This window comes from Branchiostoma belcheri, unplaced genomic scaffold (genome assembly GCF_001625305.1).
Source record: "Branchiostoma belcheri isolate BF01 breed outbred unplaced genomic scaffold, Haploidv18h27 scaffold38, whole genome shotgun sequence".
NCBI lineage: Eukaryota > Metazoa > Chordata > Leptocardii > Amphioxiformes > Branchiostomatidae > Branchiostoma > Branchiostoma belcheri.
The window spans coordinates 2776878-2795736 of NW_017803998.1; the positions used below are offsets into that span (position 1 = coordinate 2776878).

Here is an 18859-nt window from a genome sequence, read left to right on the forward strand (position 1 = left end):
AAGGTTAGATTTTGGCCTGCAAAAACAAAATAATGGAATGTTAGCATCATTACTGGTGGAGGTGGGTTTATCAACCTTTAGCACTCCACCTTCATCAGCAACCAATGCACTAATGTAGTGCCATATGGTGCCCTTGGAGTGCTAAAGGTTAAAGTTACATTGGTGGTAATCATGTGTATTAGTATCGTTAAATGTTATGTTTTGGTCAGACACCAAAATGTCCCCTTTTGGAAATTTTCTAGTTTTTTTCCCCGCCTACCTTCTACTGGGGATGTCTGCAGTGTATCTATATCTGAGGGAAGGAAAGGGTAGAACTGAGATGGACCAAATCATAAATAGCAACGGCCTTTAACAGTCAACAGTTATTCACTGCGTTCCATATTTGTACAGCAGCTCCACCATGTTGTTGGAAGCAGAACTGCAGCATCAAAATAATATTCCAAATTTGTGACTGTGGTTCTTTCAAGAACAATCTCGTGTTAACTTTTGTGTTAAGATGCTATCACAACAAATAAATGCATACATAAAAAAATGTTCATAATGATATTATCATTGCAGGCACCAGATGATTGTATTTTGCCATTTCTTAAAAGGCCTAGAACTACATGTACTCTGACTTCGAGTAACTAACTGGTCTTGTTCCGATAAAAAACAAGAACTTTCAAATCTGAAAACTGTTGCAACTAAAGACACTTGTACAGCAGTGCCACTATTTTGTTGGAAGTAGAACTGTAGCATTAGATACTATTTCTTCAAATGTGTTTTATGTCATGTACATGCATGTAAGACATGGCTGGTTACATAAAACACAATGTGAACACAATTATTTAGAAGCATTATTGTTCTGGTACAAATGAATGGATACCTAGTAATGTTAAAGTTGTGTTTTAATTAAAACATAGATATGCTAGTCACAGTAATAGAAACAATATGCTGAAATAATTCAAACTTTACAAACAATAAACTTACTTACACTTATTAGAACATAAAGGGCTGATATCAAAGGAAGCCCAAATCATAACCAGTCCTAAACTTTACAAATGAATAAACCTTACTATACACATGAGTTTATCAGGTATAACATACTCACCAACATCCTGGCTTTCGTGTTTTTTGATGATTTCTCCGAGGTCAAAGTTACCTGCTACTGCAGCAACCTACAGACAAAAGAACACAAAACAAACTATTATTTATAGCATCTTTTAATTTCATTAGAAAATACCTAGCAGGAGAAATAGAAAATAGCTGTTCACTGACATCAGGAGTGTGACAAAAGGACCAGAGGTAGCAATGATTACAAATTCCAGTCATTCGCAGCACATAAAGACTGTTTTAAGTTTTCTTTTTTTCCCTGCACGGTAAGCGAGTGGAATCAGCTGCCGGGCCCAGTGGTGAGGGCACCGACAGTAGAGGCTTTTAAGGCCAGGGTAGAAGCCGCCCTGCCCTAACCCGTGTACCGTTTCCCCCCCTCAGTGATACCCCGTACAGGGGTTGTTCGAGGGTACTCAAAAAGAAGAAGATGAGTGTATATTTTGTACAAACGTTCTATCAACTGGGAACAGAAACAGGAAAGTTCACCTGGAATGGTGTTTGGTTGGAGTAGTTTTTAATGTCTCTTCTGGCCCCTCTAAACAACAGGACTCGAGTACAGGGTTCCTGTGAAATGATAGATGAGCTCATAGATATTAAATTTTAAACTCAACATTTAAAACAAGACCAACCATATTGACAACAAAAATGTTATTTGGCTAAACACATCTTTCCTTGTCCCAATTAATTAATTATTTCCATATCTGTACTCATGAATCAAAACAAAATTTTCTTATTTTTTTTCTTCACATGTTCTTATTTTTTTTCTTAACACGTATATGTTTGTTCACCATCAATGGCAAATGTGAGAAAATGTGCAATAGTACATACAGCTGCCAGGTGGCACTGTTTAAGTGTACTGTGCACTAACAAAAAGACCAAGACCACAACATCACGTTTACACTACTCCTTCCCTTCAAATCACTTCACACCCTTCCCACCATGCACCACTAACTGGGTATCATGGGAAGCAAAATGGCGGCGTCCATCCATGCCAACGAAAACAAAACAGGTTTGCGTATCAAGGCACAACTTGTACCTGATTGTACAGTGCGCAGATGTGCAGCGGCGTGTTTCCGGAAGCGTTCTGCGCCGTGTGGTCTGCTCCGTAGAACAGCAGGTGTTCCAGGTGCTGCACGTGGCCGTGTCGACAGGCCTGGGGGGAAGGACACACGCAGGGCTCGAAATTAAAGGTGGTCTGATGGCCACTGACCACTAATACTGAGGACAACTAGTCTGGGACAACTATAAGACACTTAAGGACATTTTGGGGGTAATCGAAAAATAACATCAGAATGTCAGCCCTTCTTTTGTTTATCAGGCACACATCCTGGCTTTTGGATCAGGAAAAGTCCCCCGAATTTCCTGTCTACTCTGCAATTATAGTGCACCTGGGAGTGAACATAAGCAAAATAAAGTTGACTTCAAGATGAAGTCATACAATACTTCCCCAAAACAGGTTGGGACAGTTCATCCTCATTTCGGGACAATTGAAATTTATTCTTGGGACAGTGCTGGGGCAATAGGAAGAAAAGTTAATTTCAAGGCCTGACACGGTCACCATAAAAACTGTCCATCATGTACAGTTTCATCCGGTTAAAAATAGCTTCAGTCAACATCATGTATGTTTACAGTCAGCAAGGAGACAAATTAACAGGATGTTCCTACATGTTGTGTCAAAGTCTCACAATTGGTCTGTATTTCAAATATTATTCGTAGAAAAGAGTATCAATATTGAAGATTTTCCCAGAAATGTTTTGCTATTGTCTGGCTAAATATGTATTATATCTTTGGCCGCGCAACAAAATTTCTTACTTTTGTCTGGGTATGTCTGAGTTTTCTTTTAGGAAACTCCAGTTTTTATATAAGACATTATATAATTGATCTATAATTCATCTATACTATTTAGTCATTCATATTATTTCAACTCTGACATCTGTAATCAAACTATAACCAAATTTACAGGTGGCCAAAGTTTGTGCGAAAATGTACAAAACAGTGTACATCAATTTTTTTTTTACATATCTCATATCACAATGTACATTCAAATTGTATGACAGCCCTCGGGGTAATGTACAATCTGTAGAATGTAATGTATTGACCTACGTCAAAGCAGGCCAATTTACAAGCAGGAAACATTTGAAGTACCTAGTTTTTGTACGCAGTTTTCATACCGTCAGTTTTTTGCTTGCCTGGGTGCCAGACTGTTGCCACAGGTTAAATATACAGCTCCTTGGCTCTGAAAATTTTACCTAGCCACCCCTCAGATAGGCTTGTAGCTTGCCCCAGCGGAAAGGAGTATTGTGTTGAGCTGGGTCTGGCATCCAGGCTAGTTTTTTGCCTGGGTGTACAGTACATGTATGTAAATAGAATAGCAAAGTTCTTTCTATCACAACCATTTATTTTTCAAGCCAATGTTTCGATGACCTTTTGTCATCTTCATCAGGGCAATACTGAAGATGACAGAAGGTCATCGAAATGTTGGCTTGAAAAATAAATGGTTGTGATAGAAAGAACTTTGCTATTCAGTCGTTTACCAACCTGATGAAATTATTTACGGATGTATGTTTACTAAATAGTTTCTATGTCTGACCTGATGCATAGGTTGCCAGCCCTGTTCATCTGTCACGTGGGGGTCAGCATGGTTGTGTAACAGGATCTCACAGCACGTGGGGTTCCCCCCCACCATGCAGCAATGGTACAGGCTGGTCAGGTTACGGGCATCCTTGTAGTCAGGCGAGGAGCCGAGCTCCAACAACGACTGCACAGACAAGTTATCATGGATGAGAAACCTTCACGGGCTTTCTTAAAGATTAGGAAATAACCATGGCATTCTTAAGGCTAAATTCCAAATCTAAAACTCTCAATGACATATACAATGTACAAGCTACAGTGGTCTTCAGACATACTACTAGTTAATGATGAAAAATAGACAATTTGATGTTATCTGAAATGATACATCTTTGAAAACTTTATCCAATTGCTTGATTTAAATTGTATTACAGAATGTATCTTAAATCTTTATCATCAATATAGCTCTCAAGGTTGCTTGCCTATAGACTTTTTACTGAATACTGTTTACTGAATAAACTTGATGAAAATCAGATGTTATACTATGATTGGTGAGAAATGGCAGAGTGTAATACCTGATGAAATTACATCATACAGTTTCATACATCCATGAAAACCCAAAACACTTCTCACAGGTCTCAAATCTCTGGTTTCTTGTTTTCCTTATGAAATAGTCTTACAATTTAGTAAATTACTTTGGAATATCATTAATATGTAATTTTCTAAGTATCCTTAGAAAACTCACGCAGCACGTCGGCAGAACGTACTGTGAAAGGTGTTCTCAACTCGGATTTTTCATGTTTTTTGCCCACTGTTGCCATAGAATTTTGCCTGTTGCACAAGATATATAACATTTGAAAGCTTTAAGGTATAGCACAATACATTACAGGTTTTGCACATCCAAAGTACGTTCTGCCAACATCAAAGCTCACACAGCACCTCAGCAGAACGTACTGTGAAACAGAAAGGTGTGCGCATCACAAATTTTTCACATTATTTTTCGCTGTCTTTTGCTTACTGTTACATTAAAATCTTGCCTGTTGCACATTTTCTGACATCATTTTAAAGCTATGAAAGCACAATACGTTACAGCTTTTGTGCAAGCACAGTACATTCTGCCAACATGCTATCTTGTATGTATGACCTTGAGAGCTCTGTAGTTGCCCCTGCGCGCGGCCCTGTGGAGAGGAGTCATGCCATCCTTGGCCCTGAAGTCCTTGTGTGCTCCCCCCTCCACCAGGGTCACTATCATGTCTTTACTCCCCTCCAACATGGCTGCCGTGGTCAGGGGAGTTTCTGAGGAATGGGAGAGAAGATTTCAGATAAAGTTAGCTCCAAGCTTTTCTTTACTACTTTTGGCAAAGGTTATGTTTTTGGTAGCATTTTGTATGAATGCATGTGTGTGTGGTTTAGCACGATAACTCAAGAAGCTAAGGTGGATTGTCATGAAACTTGGCAGGTAGGTTGGTCTTGATGAGATCTAGAAAATTAATGATTAGATTTTGGATTCTCTAGCAGCTTGTTTATTTATCTGTTGGCAAATACTATAGTACATTACACTAACTGTACACATGTATGAACAGTGACTGAATATCAACTCATACATCAATAATTTGTAATTAAGTGTAGCTGGTAATTAAGACAGTCAATTACACAATCCAATTTAACTATCGTTAAAAATCCTAGAATAACAGTAACATGAATATATACATTACATGCTTAAATATCAGCTTATTTGTAAAATTTGTTTGAAAGTTAGAGGTCAAGTTGACAGACAAGAAAATGTTCCAGGTTTAATATGCACCTCACAGTGATAACTTTCTCGACCAAGTTTTATTTTACTTTTTATTAGTGTGTAAACAAACAAACAAACAGACTGACCTCCCTTCTCCGGGTCGTGAAAGTTGGGGTCCAGCCCTTTCTTCAGCAGGCGGCAGACTTTGTCCAACGCTCGACAGCGGACGTGTTCCAGAAAGCGGCGCAGGTTAGCGCGCGTGTGCAGCCTCTGCAGGCCCTTCTCATCAATGTCGATGGCCATGTACACCCGCCGCTTGTACTTGAACTACAGAAGGGAGAATTCAGTTGGAGTACAGTCTGCATTTGTTACTGTAAATCAGGGCTCCAGCCAAGGACAACTTTTACACAATTAATAAATATGCAGTTCCATATTGTTCATCCACAAATTTACATTTTTAACAATGCCAAGAAGCAATATTGTCTATAACTGATTGACATTGTTGTTAATGTAAATTATGTATATAATGTCTACTTTTTCACAATATGGTGTCCCATCATGAATGTTAATTTTTTAATCAATAAGTTTGTTTTGCTACCGAAAGCTGTATTTACCTAATGTTTATGCCACTTAAACAGCAGTGCGTAACTGACTGCACAGTTAAAGTCACCTGAATGGTCCAAGTTAAACATTAACTACAATGTCCCGTATGGGGGGCAAACTGTGATCAACAACTTTCCGGGTCAAGGTGCAAACTCAGTCACGTAGTTCTTACAGCAACAGTTACTGTTCGAGCAGTTGAAACTTTGGCTTCAAACACCAAGTAATCTTAGTCCATTGTTGAGAAAATTCCAGCAAAAATGGCTGAGGGAACAAGGCAACCTCTCCCAGGTGCTCAGGGCCAGCTGTTGCCACCTGATGTTGAGATGGAGCTTCAAGAAGAACTGCAGCCTGGACAGGTGGGGGAGGGGGGCATTTATCAGCAAGAAGTCCGTCTTCATGGACAGGCAGGCCAACTAGTACCCCAGGCCGCAGGGCAAGCTTACCAGGCCCCACAACAGGTACAGCATTTCCCTCAGCAGGCTGCTCCCATGCTGTTCAACCCAGGACAGCAAGGGTATGGGGCTCAAGCAGCCATGTTTCCAAACCCTGGCTTCCCCATGGCTCCCCAACCAGCTGGGCTGGTGCACTACAATCTCCCTGTAGGCCAACCAGCTGCAAACATTATTGGGCAGCCGCCAGCTCTGCAGATGTCCGTAGGTGCTTTTGGTGGCGCAAGCATCAGGATCCAGAGTCAGGCTCTTGCAGCAGGAGGGCTCGTAGCTGGAGCGTCTGCGGCAGCTGCGTTTGCAGCTAGCAAGGTTGCCGACTCAGCTGCAGGCGTGGTGGGAGCAGGACTGGCTGCAGGTGAATTTATCATGTGAATTTATGTGGCATAACTCTTGATGCCATGGATGGGGGAGGGGGGCATAATGCAAAGATTCAATAAGGCCACACCAATTTAATTGCTTGGTTAACGGATTCGCCGCTTCATTTTTTTCTGATTTGCAAATAAAAATAAAAATAAAAATCCAGAATCAACTGCAAAATGCTCATATTTTGCCCTGAACAGTTGGAAATAGTCCTTTTCTTCCTAGTTGTTACAGTTATTCCATCTTTCAATGCAATGGTATCATTAAAAGTCCAAAATTCATTGTTTAAATTTTGAACCAGCCAGGTGTGTTGACTTCATGGCTCCTATCGTACCATTTTGGGCCATAATACGATGCCTAGGCCTGTTTTATTTTTATTTTTTTTCCGCCCGCCCGCTCCATTTTTTTTTCTAGAAAAATCCGTTAACCAAGAAATTAAATTGGTGTGGCCTAAGAGGAACAAATATGTGTGTCATGTGTATTATTTGACTGTTGTGATTTGTATTGATTATTATGTGATACCCTGCATCAACTCAGCCGTATAAAGGCTGTGACTGCACGGGTAATGTTTTAAACCATTGATTTTTACCTTCGCCAAGAAGGTTATGTTTTCAGAGGCGTTCGTGTATGTGTGTGTGTGTCTGTCAACATGATAACTTGAGAAGGCTTAAATGGACTGACTTGATATTTGGTAGGTGGGTAGGTCTTGATGAGACCTCAAAATGATTAGATTTTGGGCCACCTGGCGGCTTGTCATGGTACTGCAGCAGAACTTCCGGTTTTGATATCTCATGATCCAGACATGCTAGGGTGACGAAATTTAGATGGTAGATAGGTCTTGTGCTGGGGATGAAGTGACATGAGTATGAGCCCCCTAGTTGCTTGCTCTAGAACTGCAGGGAGGTTTAAAGGACAAATGTTTAAAAGAGGATAACTCAAGAACCGATTGATGGATCATCCTGATTTTTGGTATGTAGGTAGCTTAAGTGATGCTTGACATAATTATATTACAATTATGCAAATATTGATGTAATTTGCATAATTAATGAGGAAATTCTATACATCAGCTGCATTCCATGATAGGAAGTTCAAGCTTGTAACATATGTTATTAAGAACGAGAGAAACACAGGCAAATATCGATTATGCAAATGAAGACTTAATTTGCATAATTAATGAGAAAATGTTATAATTGCATAGTGGTAACTGCCTGGAATTTCATACTTGGGGTGTTTGAAAGTTAAGTGAAGGTGAACATAATTAAACATAACTTATTCAAATAAGGACCACATTTGCATAATTTATGAGAAAATGGCATTCTTTGTTAAGATAAGACTGTCTTTTGGTGGAGAATATGATCAACAGACTGATATAATTCATGCAATTGAGGCTCCTATTTGCATAATCAGGGTGATTAGTATATTTCTTATTCATAAAGGCTAACATCATTTGGCGAAGGTATGAGATCGTGGAACTCTAGTTTTATTTCATTTTAGGTGTGGCTACAGGAGTGACAACCCTGGCAGCGTTCTACCTGGGCAACAGGCAACAGACAGACGAGGCCATCCGCAGGGTGGTGGAGAGAGAACGGCACATCCAAGTAGAGAACATAGAGCAAGGGTCGCTTCTCGTGCATGTCAAGTTCCTTACACTGGTAAGATATAGCAAAATATACACGTTTGTTTACCTTTACCAGAAGTTGGCTTATAATGATGTGAATTTATGTGGCATAACTCTTGATGCCATGGATGAATGTTTGTGATTTTTGATAGGAAGGTTACTGTTGGGAAGACAAAGATCAAGTTCGAAAATGGAACAAGTGGGATGGATAGGTCACTGCAGAGGACCTTTTGTGTTTTTTTTTTTTAAGTTGACTTTCTCTGGATGAATCGTACTGAAATTTAGTATGTGGGTAGGGTTAACAGGAGGAAGGTCAAGTTCGAAAATGGGCTTATGGCAGGTTAAAACATCACTGCAGTGGACCTTTGTGTTGGTCAGTTTGTTAGCAGGATAGCTCAAGATGCTGTGAATGGATTGTGATAAAATTTAGTAGACTGGTAAAGTCAATAAAAAGGAAGGTGAAGTTCAGGAATTGTCTTTAGTTATAGAAGTACAATGTTCTGGGTTTTTGAGAGGTGGATAGGTTATTGGGGATAGATGAAGTGTGGGTCCAACATCTGCTTTTTTGGAAGTGCAATCTTATGGGTCTTTTTGCAGAACAAGCCCTATCATACAAATAAGATGGCACCCAGGCTGTAGTTTTACTATCTGAGTACTTTTATTTATTCACAGGCTGGCTACTGGGTCCTCCGCAGCTTCAATGAGAAGATCCACCAGGGGACTGACCGCACCTGTCTGCAGCTGCTGCTAGAGGATGAACTGCGCATGATTGGCTGGACCGGACCAATCCAAGTGGGGCTGGAGGGGTGGTGGTTTGCTGATGAGGAAGGACAGGAAGAGGAACAGGAAGAAGCAGCAGGGACAGAGGAGGAAGAGGAGAGATGGGAGTGGGCAGGATGGCTGGAGAAACAGGTATGATGAAAAAAATTGAATACATGTACATGTCCCTCACTTTTTGGTGTGGTTTATTACAGGAAAAAGCACATGGTAAACTTAATGATTTTAGAATATTTTAACTTCATGATCATTTTGAAATGGGTCATTTTTTAACAGATATGATTTTGGAACAGTCCATTTTTACATTTTAACACATGTATCCAGCACCTGCATCCAAATGTGACTATCTAAATTGCAGATAATCTTGGATAAATTTGTTTGACACACTGTATCTATCTACTAAACAAATTGACTTCGAACATCCAGTTTTGCTAGCCTGAAATTGCGTTGGATGCCTTTAATTTATGCTGTGTCACTCTTTCCAGTCAGTACCACCCAGTGTGACTACGGCAGGAGACTCAGGCCTGCCTGAAGACGTGTCCTCTGTAGCAGCCATGTCCATCACTTCAGCTGGAGAGGTGGAAGAGGGGCCACTCAAGTGGCAGAGAGCCAGGCTACAGAATCACAAGGACTCACCAACAGCACAACGTTACATCAAGGCCTGCAGGTCATTTGAGAAAGGAGCAGAAATCCTGACCAGCAGTGGGTACACAGACCTGGGGGGAGTCAAGGCCTTGGTGCAGGGATTCATGCAATATGACATAGTATCACCGCAAAATACACATACAGTACTGTATGGACAGTCATGGCTGAACCTGAACAAAGCCCGACTGAAGCAGCTGATGACCTCCCAGCTACAAGCTGACCCTACTGACAGCACCTGTCTGCTGCTGACGGCCCTACAGCTGCCACATGGAGACAGCCGGGTGCAGGCCCTGCAGCAGGTGGTTGATGCCAACCTTCAGCATGGACCAGGAGATTGGCTGTACCAACACATGCACCGCATCTACTGCTACCTGGGTGTGGCCAAAAGGTGGGCAAGCCAACTAACAGTTGATCTGGCTGCTCTAGCCAAAGCCCTGTCTGCCATGGCGAGTTCCCTTATGTACAAACAGGACCATTTGGAGACTGTGTACTCCACAGCCGCACTGTCTAAGGAAGTGTCTGAGACAGAAGCAATCAGACAGTTTGAACACTTCCTCAGGCTGGCACCACAGTGTGATCTCTATGTGCCTCGTGCTCACTACCACCTGGCCACCCTGTACAACCAGCAGCAGGACAGACAGAAGGTGATTCACCACTTCACCAGGGGGCAGGAGACAGAGGCCCTCAGGCTACCTGTGTTTACTAAAGTCCCCAGATACATCAAAGACCCTGCTAAAAAGGCATACAAACAAGCCATGACATAAAAACCCAACAAACTAGTCAGACCTTCTTCTACATGTGTATTAGAAACACAGGTACAACACAGGATCAGAGCACACTGTGTAGATTTGTCTTTAAAACCATTACCCTCTCCCTATATTTTTCAGGCAACAATCCATAATAAAATTGAGTTTAATGAGATACCTTTAGCTCCTAGTATATAATACAACAAGGGATAAGTAGAAACATGAAGTCTTCTAGCTCGCAGGAATCTGGGCCGCAAGCTCATATACATGAACCCATTACGCACTAACCGCAAGGCCTGCTGGGTCTATTAGACAGTTCAGTGAGTGGCACTTGAACCCCACTGTAACACCTATTCTGGTTGGAACACCTACCTCTAAGTACCCTATGGGTCCCTTCAGCGGATACTCATCAAACAGTCTTCCCTCGTCCAGGAACTTCCCCGCTCTCCCATTTTCCGGCGGCAGGAAGAACCCGTAGTTTACTCCATCATGGAGGGCCTGGTGCAACAAACAACAAAAAATATCATCATATTGTAACAACCTTTATTAAGCCTTTTGAAAAAGACTGGCCAGTATTATGCTTACATACATGTATCTGTTCCTGACTTTGTTTCTAGCAGATAGCCAGTCTAGCTGTGGAATTTTATGTGTTTACATGTATGTACATGTATAGTTTAGTACATATGGAGGACAATTCACCCCTTAAACTAGAACGGTCTCAGTGAGGAGTACAGTACAATGCTGTTAACCTTGGCCTTGGTAAAACAGCTCGCTCTTTATCACAACAAGGAGCTTTCATCACAAGGAGGGAGATCGACCTTAGTTTCCTTTCAAGGATGTTCGTAGCGCGTGTGAAAATTTGATTCACACCCGAGTGCCAATGACACTCATATGCATGAATCCCATGCCGGCGCGCTAGCGCCTTCCTTTTGTTATTCAGGTTGTTTACAACCTGGCACAGCCTAGTAATGGCGAATTGTCTATGGAGCGATTTTTATTTTTGCAGGTTTGAGGAGGATTTTGAAATGATAGAATAGGAAAAAGAGTTTTACTCGGGCGATGATTTCTCGAATCAATGCTATACAACATCTGCAGATGGGTTGCATTTATTTGTCTGCGTGGGTCGCTTTATATTTCTACAGCAAGAGTAAAAATGTGGGGTCTGCGGAATAGAACATAACATATTTCTTTTTTCTAAATATTTGTCGGTAATATTCCTACAGCCAAGGACTTACAAGTAGCGATTGTGGTGTGAAGAATTGCAAGTTACTTTGAAATCTCGGTCAGTACGTCACAACCAAAATCGACCGAAGAAATACTAGATTACGAGAGAGCCGAAGATGTACATGTACTAGTAAATAAAGACCCGATCACCGCAAAAATTACTCGCAAAGTGTCGGCCTCTCCTTCCTCAAGAACCGACAGATTCTCAAAAAAGCAGGGACGGTACGACAAAAATGAGAACGGTACGAATTACTACGATCTCGTCATTTGAACGAGCACATGTTCAACTGTTAGGGAAAAAATATCCACTTACCGAGGAAAAAATCCATACTTTTCTTACAGCCACATAAAAATATAGCTATATTTTCATATTTCTATCGCTAGAAATCAGAGACCGGTCCACAAAAAATGCTCTAAAATCGCCCGTGTTTATCGTACAGCATAGAGAAAAGTACGTAAACAAGCGCCATCTTGTTCCGCACCCGAATATGACCTCGGGGTAACCCTGCCGAGTTTTCCAAATATGGGAATCGCCGGAAAAATCCGACACATCGGCCCTTCTCGGCCCGTGCTCGGCGCAGATCGGGGCGTGTGACGTCATGCCTAAGCTCATTATCGGCCGAAAACCGCGGGAAGACGCGCTACAAACATACAGATCTGACGATGTGCCGCCGGGCCTGTAAACAATAGGCCGCAGCGGGGCGAAACAATGGAGCACAGCGGGCGGCTAAGGTCGATCTCCCTCCTTGTGATGAAAGCTCCTTGATCACAATAACGCATGGAGTGCAAGAAATATTAAAAAAAAAACCAGCAAGCTGAATTCTGAACCTTGATAGACCCAGATTGTTTTCTAAAAACATTTGTTGCTGCATCAGTTTTTCTTTCGAGAAATGTAGGATAACTTTTGAAATATTGTACAGTTCTACATTGTATGTGTACAAATTTACATTCAGAATTGTACAAAAATTGTTGACTGTAACAGGTATAAACTGTTACATAACTCAGGCTTTTGCATAATTTCTCAAACTCTATTTACAGAGAGACATAAATCTTTTAACATCAATCAGCCTGATTTTTTTTATTGATTTTTTTACGTTCCAGTAATCTTTTTCTTACAGCCCATACTAGTGTCACGCTATCCTCTATTGAAATTATCTCACGTTGAAAAAAATCCCAGCTTAATACTATATGTACTCTCCCATAAATATCTGCTGAAAAGATTTTGACATTTTTTTTTCATTGGGGGATTTCCACCTGGGTTTAAATGTCATGGCTCCAAAAATAACAGCAATGCTATTGATGAATAGCTTACTGTATGGGTACTAAAAAATTTATGACCAGTGCATGACAACCTCTTATAAAGGTGTTTAACATGATCTTATATAGCACTAATGCATAAAGAGGGGATTAAAATTGACATTACAGTACAAAAACAAAGAGAAAGGTGATTGACAAGGGCAATATTGAAAAAAAAAAAAACATAGAAAAATTTCAAGTTCTTGTGATACAGGTGTAGCAGGCTAGGTTATACCCCTGGCTAGAATGTACCCGGGGTACATTTTGACCAGGGGCATATACTGGCCTGTCACACCTATACAAAAAGTTGTACATCATTTACCATGATTTTAACTACTAAAAGTTTTATTTAAAATTTAATATGCTACTTCCAGTTTCTTTGTTTGCATAATCGGAAAAGTTGACTTGAGAACTCGAAAATTAGTAGAATGGCAAACTGGCTTTTAAAATTGAAGAAACTCTACGAATCAAAAGCTAATTTTTGGCCTCTGATTGGATGGCCCGGGTGTCTGATTAGCTAATGTTGCCACTAAGGCTTCTATCTCTTCCATCTTAATTTGAATCAAAGAGTGTTAATAGGTAAGGCACATGTTCAGTAGCCTGACACATGAACAGAGCAGGTTTTAATGTCTAAGTGTCATCAGGGCTAGAATTACCTATCAACTGGAATGGGTGTACATTAACACTGAAATAACAGCATGTTTAACAGACCATGTTCAGAAGACTGGTGATCCTTGTTACCATTATCTGGGTATTCTGCTTTATATACAAAAATACAATATGAAAAATTGGCATAGTTTTCATGCAGTGCAACTTACATGTATTTGCAAGGTGCAACCTTAAATCCAATATACAATCATATACATTTTGTGCTAGCCAAAACTAAAATATTAGGACTAGTTAGTCTAAAACGTAAATTTTCTTTGCAACCACTTATTCTTAATTTCTTCAGAATTTTTTCCAAAGCAGGTCTTCTGCAGTGCTCTAGGTACACAAATTCACCCCTACTCTTCTCAGTTAGTGTGTTTATATCTTTAAATTAATGTGCATAGAATATGCTAGTGACATTGCTAGTACATATTCCAGATCTTCCAAGATCTAGCAGTGCTTCAATCACAGCACTGCAAGATCCAGCCACTTCCCTGACCCCTGCCCTACTGTAGTAGTAGTAGTTATCTGTGCAGCCTTATCAATGGTGACATGAGGGAACACTCCATTAAGTTACTCAATTATGGAAGTACAAGTCCAGTCATTACGGCAAGTCCTACCAAGGTCAGGGCTTGTTACTAGTCTGACAGGTTATCTATTATTGTCCAGTAGAATTAGGACTAACAAATGGATGGGAGGATAGGAATAGCCTCCTCATCAATATTTCTCATTAAGTAGGGAAAAGCACAACCCTGTGCCAAGATATTATACAGCTATACATTATGTAGGATCTCACAATTAGGCTTTTACCATGGTCAATATCAACTGAAGGAGGCCACATATAATACAATTTTTTTAAATATAGATGTACATTAGCAATGTACATTTTGTGTCCAGTGTGCTATGGGTCTGGCAACCGGGCTATATGTACATTTATATCATACCCGGGCCGCGATAACGTTCGATAACGGGTTCCAGACCGGGCCGTACTTTACGGTACGGCCCGGTCCGGAACCCGTTATCGAATGCTGCCATGGCTTCCATAAAACGATTCGAACGCGTTTCGCCCTACCCGCTTGTACCCCTTTCGAAAATTCGAATACAGAATCCGGACGTTGGAACTGATGTTGTTGCATTTGAGGGTTTAGGGGCACCAACTTTTGGCTAATCTTGCATTGAAAGGCGCGTTTTCTTGGGTGGGTATGATATAAATAAAATACAACACAGTGTATTCCGCATCGCCCTCGGTCCCGGCCCTCCCGCGAGTCGGATCGCAGTCAGGCCGATACCTCGGGCGATACGGAATACCCCGTGTTGTATTCTATATTTATATTGGATGGTTCTTTTTTTCTTTGGGAGCCCATGTAGAGGTTTTTGTTTTCGGAGTGCCTGTTTGTGTGACTGCTTGTGTTTCTGTAGATATATCCACATCCACTTGCTATAGGCAAGTTGGGGGCACTGACAGGGCGTTAGGTCAAAGGTCCCAGAAAAGGTTATCTCATTTCCTGAGTGTCTTCAATTTTCTACTTCCATAAGCCCATTGCCTTTATTATGGAAGCCAGTGGGAAAATGCTTTAGACAGAACAAAGAGGTTTTAAACCCTCTGTTGAAAGCATTTTTAGGAGGTTTTAAACCTCCTCAGACAGAATCAGTACGAAATTCACAATAGTCTTTCTCGCATCACGTGGTGCATAGGGCGGTGCCCATCTCCATTTCAGTAGCCCTTGGGCCACACAATCAGTAAGAAATTCACAACAACAAATAACAAATAAAACAAACTGTACATACATTAACATTCTCCCTGCTGCCTTACATCATACAAATTTTGGAGTCAAAAAGCTATCTTAGCAGAGAGAAGGTTAAACTACAGATCCCCTAGCTTGTTAACATTGAAGAGAAAAATCAAATACAGTTGCATGCATAACATGCATACAGAATGAAGGTCAGTCTCACCATTTCCCTCTACCACAGCACCATGGGAGCAGAAACAGGACAGCGGGGAATAAGGTACAAATGGAAACATCTATGTTAGGGTGTGCTAGAAATCTCCAAGCAGATGTCGTGGGTGAAAATCAACAGTTTTCTATCCAAACATGACAGTTTTCTACCCCAACATCTGCTTGTAGATTAGAGTGCTACATATTACATGAATTGTATATCTAGGACTACATGTACCTATACTACTATACTACTACCATTACTAACAGGACTTGTACACCAAAAATTGAAAAACAAAGACTAAACAAAATATTATGAGTTGGATGGTAGCTAGGCATTATGTTAACTTATGGAGTGGACAGTGGATTTTTATGGGTTTTTTTTTGTAAAATGTGTACAGACTGCATAACCAAAGGAATAGCCCGATTTACACGTAGGCAAAAATCTTAAGTACGAAAACTGCATATGCACGGGTAAAACATAGTATGTACGTTCAGATTATATGTTACGTTGAGGCTTGGCGAACAATCTGAACATTTACATCAAAGCAGGTCCATATAAACACAGGAAAAATTTGACGCTGGCAGTTTTCAGAACGTCAGGTTATTGTCCCCATGTGTAAATTGGGTCTAGGTTTGAAAGCCAACATTATTTTTCCATACATTGTACAGACAGTCATACATTCACCTGTGACATTACACAAAAACAGTATGTACAACATTGTACAACTGCAAACTATCATATCTAAAAGAAATGTTCAGATCGACTCCTTCCGTCAGCTAAGTGAGATTTTAAGACGTTTCAGTCTAAATTTTGAGACCTTGTCATTACCGAAGGTCCAGTGAAGACAAATGTGAAGTAATTACTAGATTTACTCCAACTAATGACCCATGACTTCTTAATGACTGTAGTTAAGGTCTGTTGATTGCCAATCACTGTGTCTATGGATTTACCAAGTGTGAACCTGTTTCCACAGGAAATCTATTACCATCAAACTTTGACCTGATTTACACGTGGGCAAAAACCTGACAATTTTGTGCCTATGTGGGCGTACACAAACTGTGTACGTCGCATTTTTCCTGTGTGTATGAATAAATGAATGAATGAATCTTTATTTTCGTGTCGTGCGCTTTCCCGCGCCCAGCCCGTGTGGGCTTATGCGACACCGTTTATGTAAATTGGACTGCTTTGACGTACAGCAAGAACATGCATTCAGATTGTATGCCAGCCTTCAAGGTAACATACGACCTAAACGCAAATTCTTGACGTATGTAAAAGCAGATCGATTTTACTTCTTCGACTTCTTCACCACAAATTTATGACTCCACAAACATGGCTTTCTTGTGTGACTACTGTACTACAGTATTATTTCAACTGCAAATCCAGAACAGAGCAAAAGCCTCTTTTTCCCTACTATTGTGAAATAAAACCACTGTTAAAGGTTTACAGTACACAGTGAGAACAGTACTTACCCTATCTAACTGTGTCAGGACCATCTGCTTGGCCGCCCACACTGTGTCATCTGTCCGGAAACGGAAGCACTTCTGTAACACACAAGGCAGGTTCTTAACTTCTCTGAACTATTGCCATTTCACCGCTTACAGGTACAACCCAATTCCTAAAATGGGTGCCAAACTGTTCTCAGGGCATACAAAGCCCAGGTCATTGGCTCCAGGGCCAACATGCCCCCAAGGAAATTTTGCCACAGACCCTTGAATTAGACCCTGAGGAGCTGGCCTGTGTAGGCCCAGGAAACAGTCTGGCATCCAGGCTACATGTACATGTACCTTTCCACTGGAGCCAGCTACTGTTGAGCGATAAAGGTTTGACAGATCGAGCCTGACAGATCCCCCAACCAATTTTAAACATAAAGGACAAATGTTTTGTGTGTTTTAATGTCCCATCCAAATGGACATCCCGAACCGAAGCTAGGCACCTGAGTGAAGAAATAGGTTTAAAATGCCTTTCTCAAGAGCATAACATTGGGGACTGCTAAGGATTCAAACACTGAAGTTTTAGATTTTAAGTCAACAACACTAACCACAAGACCACCTTGCCACCACCACATAAGCCCTTAAAAAAGAGAAAGGGTCCTCAAACAGTGTGGGTGATTCAAACCTTACAGTCTCATTTCTCTAGGTTGACATTTTGCGAAGGTGATAGTCACTTGTTATGTTTAATGCTTCCACAAATGTGGCCGCTATATATAGGGAGCCCAAAATCTAATCATTTCTAGGTCTCATCAAGACCTACCCACCTACCAATAATTTCATGACAATCTATCCATATATTCTTGAGTTATCAAGCTAAATACACACACACATACACACACACACCGAAAGGTCCCAAAAACATAACCATCTGACAAAGGTAATAAATGACTCTCCTGACCTGTATGTGTCTGTCAGGTATGGCGACCCTGACCAACACTGTGTTCTCCCCTCCATCGTCCAATACCCCGTGTATGGGCTCCGTTGTTCCCATCTCTGTTTGTTTGTCTGTCTCCAGCAGAAACTTCAGTTTGCATAAACACAAATAACTGCTTCCCGGCGTCTTCTCAAAGAGCTAATCATCATAGTATTCATTGGTCTGCAAGACACAAAAAACAGTTTTTTATGTTAGTACACACACACAAAAAAACAGAAGTCATCAAACTCAGCTTAAATTTTGCAAAGACTTCCCTACATTTTTCCTGATAAGACAGCATTAGAACTACAAAATTCAATGGTCTTCAAGAGACAAAAAACTGTAGAACAATACGTTAGTTAGTACACAGAAAAAAAGGCAGAAGTCATCAAAATCAGCAGCTGAAATCCTTGTTAAGACTTCCGCAAATTTTTGCTGACAAGAGAGCCAGACTTCCTTTTGCCTTTTTTTATGGGTTCACCACACCACGAAGTGGTGTGGTGAAACCATATTGCTTTTTCTGATGTTTCTTCTCCTTCTCCTCCTCCTCCTCCTGCCATATCTTTAAATGGATTCAGCTTCTTCATTTTAGGGCCTAAGGTCCTGAAATTTGGTATGGAGGTACAGTGGGCAAATACCCCTAGGCGTTTTTTAAATTATTGTGATACAGGCTTTTAGAATGGTTTTATTTGAGTTTTTTGGCTGTGTAATAGCTAATGTATTACTGTGTAAGTGTGCAGTGTTTACCACATTT

General features: G+C 40.8%; 2 protein-coding genes across 8 annotated transcripts in view; one reads left to right on the plus strand and one right to left on the minus strand.

Moving 5' to 3' along the window:
* The window catches only part of LOC109476599 (SH3 and multiple ankyrin repeat domains protein 3-like), a 117366-nt gene that overhangs the window by 67724 nt on the left and 30783 nt on the right, over positions 1 to 18859 (minus strand). For 5 of the 7 annotated variants that reach the window (XM_019777591.1, XM_019777590.1, XM_019777589.1 and 2 more), the window contains exons 3-12: positions 18091 to 18288; positions 17172 to 17243; positions 15715 to 15723; positions 10966 to 11091; positions 5542 to 5722; positions 4805 to 4956; positions 3683 to 3850; positions 2129 to 2245; positions 1579 to 1656; positions 1091 to 1157 (exon numbers count right to left, since the gene is read on the minus strand). In XM_019777591.1, coding sequence (XP_019633150.1) covers positions 1091 to 1157; positions 1579 to 1656; positions 2129 to 2245; positions 3683 to 3850; positions 4805 to 4956; positions 5542 to 5722; positions 10966 to 11091; positions 15715 to 15723; positions 17172 to 17243; positions 18091 to 18183 — 1063 coding nt within the window. In that variant the 5' untranslated portion in view covers positions 18184 to 18288. The remainder of the gene's footprint in view (positions 1 to 1090; positions 1158 to 1578; positions 1657 to 2128; positions 2246 to 3682; positions 3851 to 4804; positions 4957 to 5541; positions 5723 to 10965; positions 11092 to 15714; positions 15724 to 17171; positions 17244 to 18090; positions 18289 to 18859) is intronic. The other 2 variants (XM_019777592.1, XM_019777588.1) reach the window with 1 other exon arrangement.
* On the plus strand, positions 6207 to 10614 carry LOC109476601. The gene is made up of 4 exons (XM_019777593.1): positions 6207 to 6802; positions 8302 to 8459; positions 9098 to 9337; positions 9688 to 10614. Exons 1-4 carry the CDS (start codon positions 6256 to 6258, stop codon positions 10609 to 10611), a joined length of 1869 nt encoding a protein of 622 aa, XP_019633152.1. The 5' UTR covers positions 6207 to 6255; the 3' UTR covers positions 10612 to 10614.

Excerpts from the sequence above, each read along its gene's own strand:
- LOC109476601 (XM_019777593.1), top strand. The coding sequence starts at position 6,256 with ATGGCTGAGGGAACAAGGCAACCTCTCCCAGGTGCTCAGGGCCAGCTG. Across the intron at positions 6,803-8,301 it reads GGGAGCAGGACTGGCTGCAG|GTGTGGCTACAGGAGTGACA; the intron begins GTGAATTTATCA and ends ATTTCATTTTAG. Across the intron at positions 9,338-9,687 it reads CAGGATGGCTGGAGAAACAG|TCAGTACCACCCAGTGTGAC; the intron begins GTATGATGAAAA and ends CACTCTTTCCAG.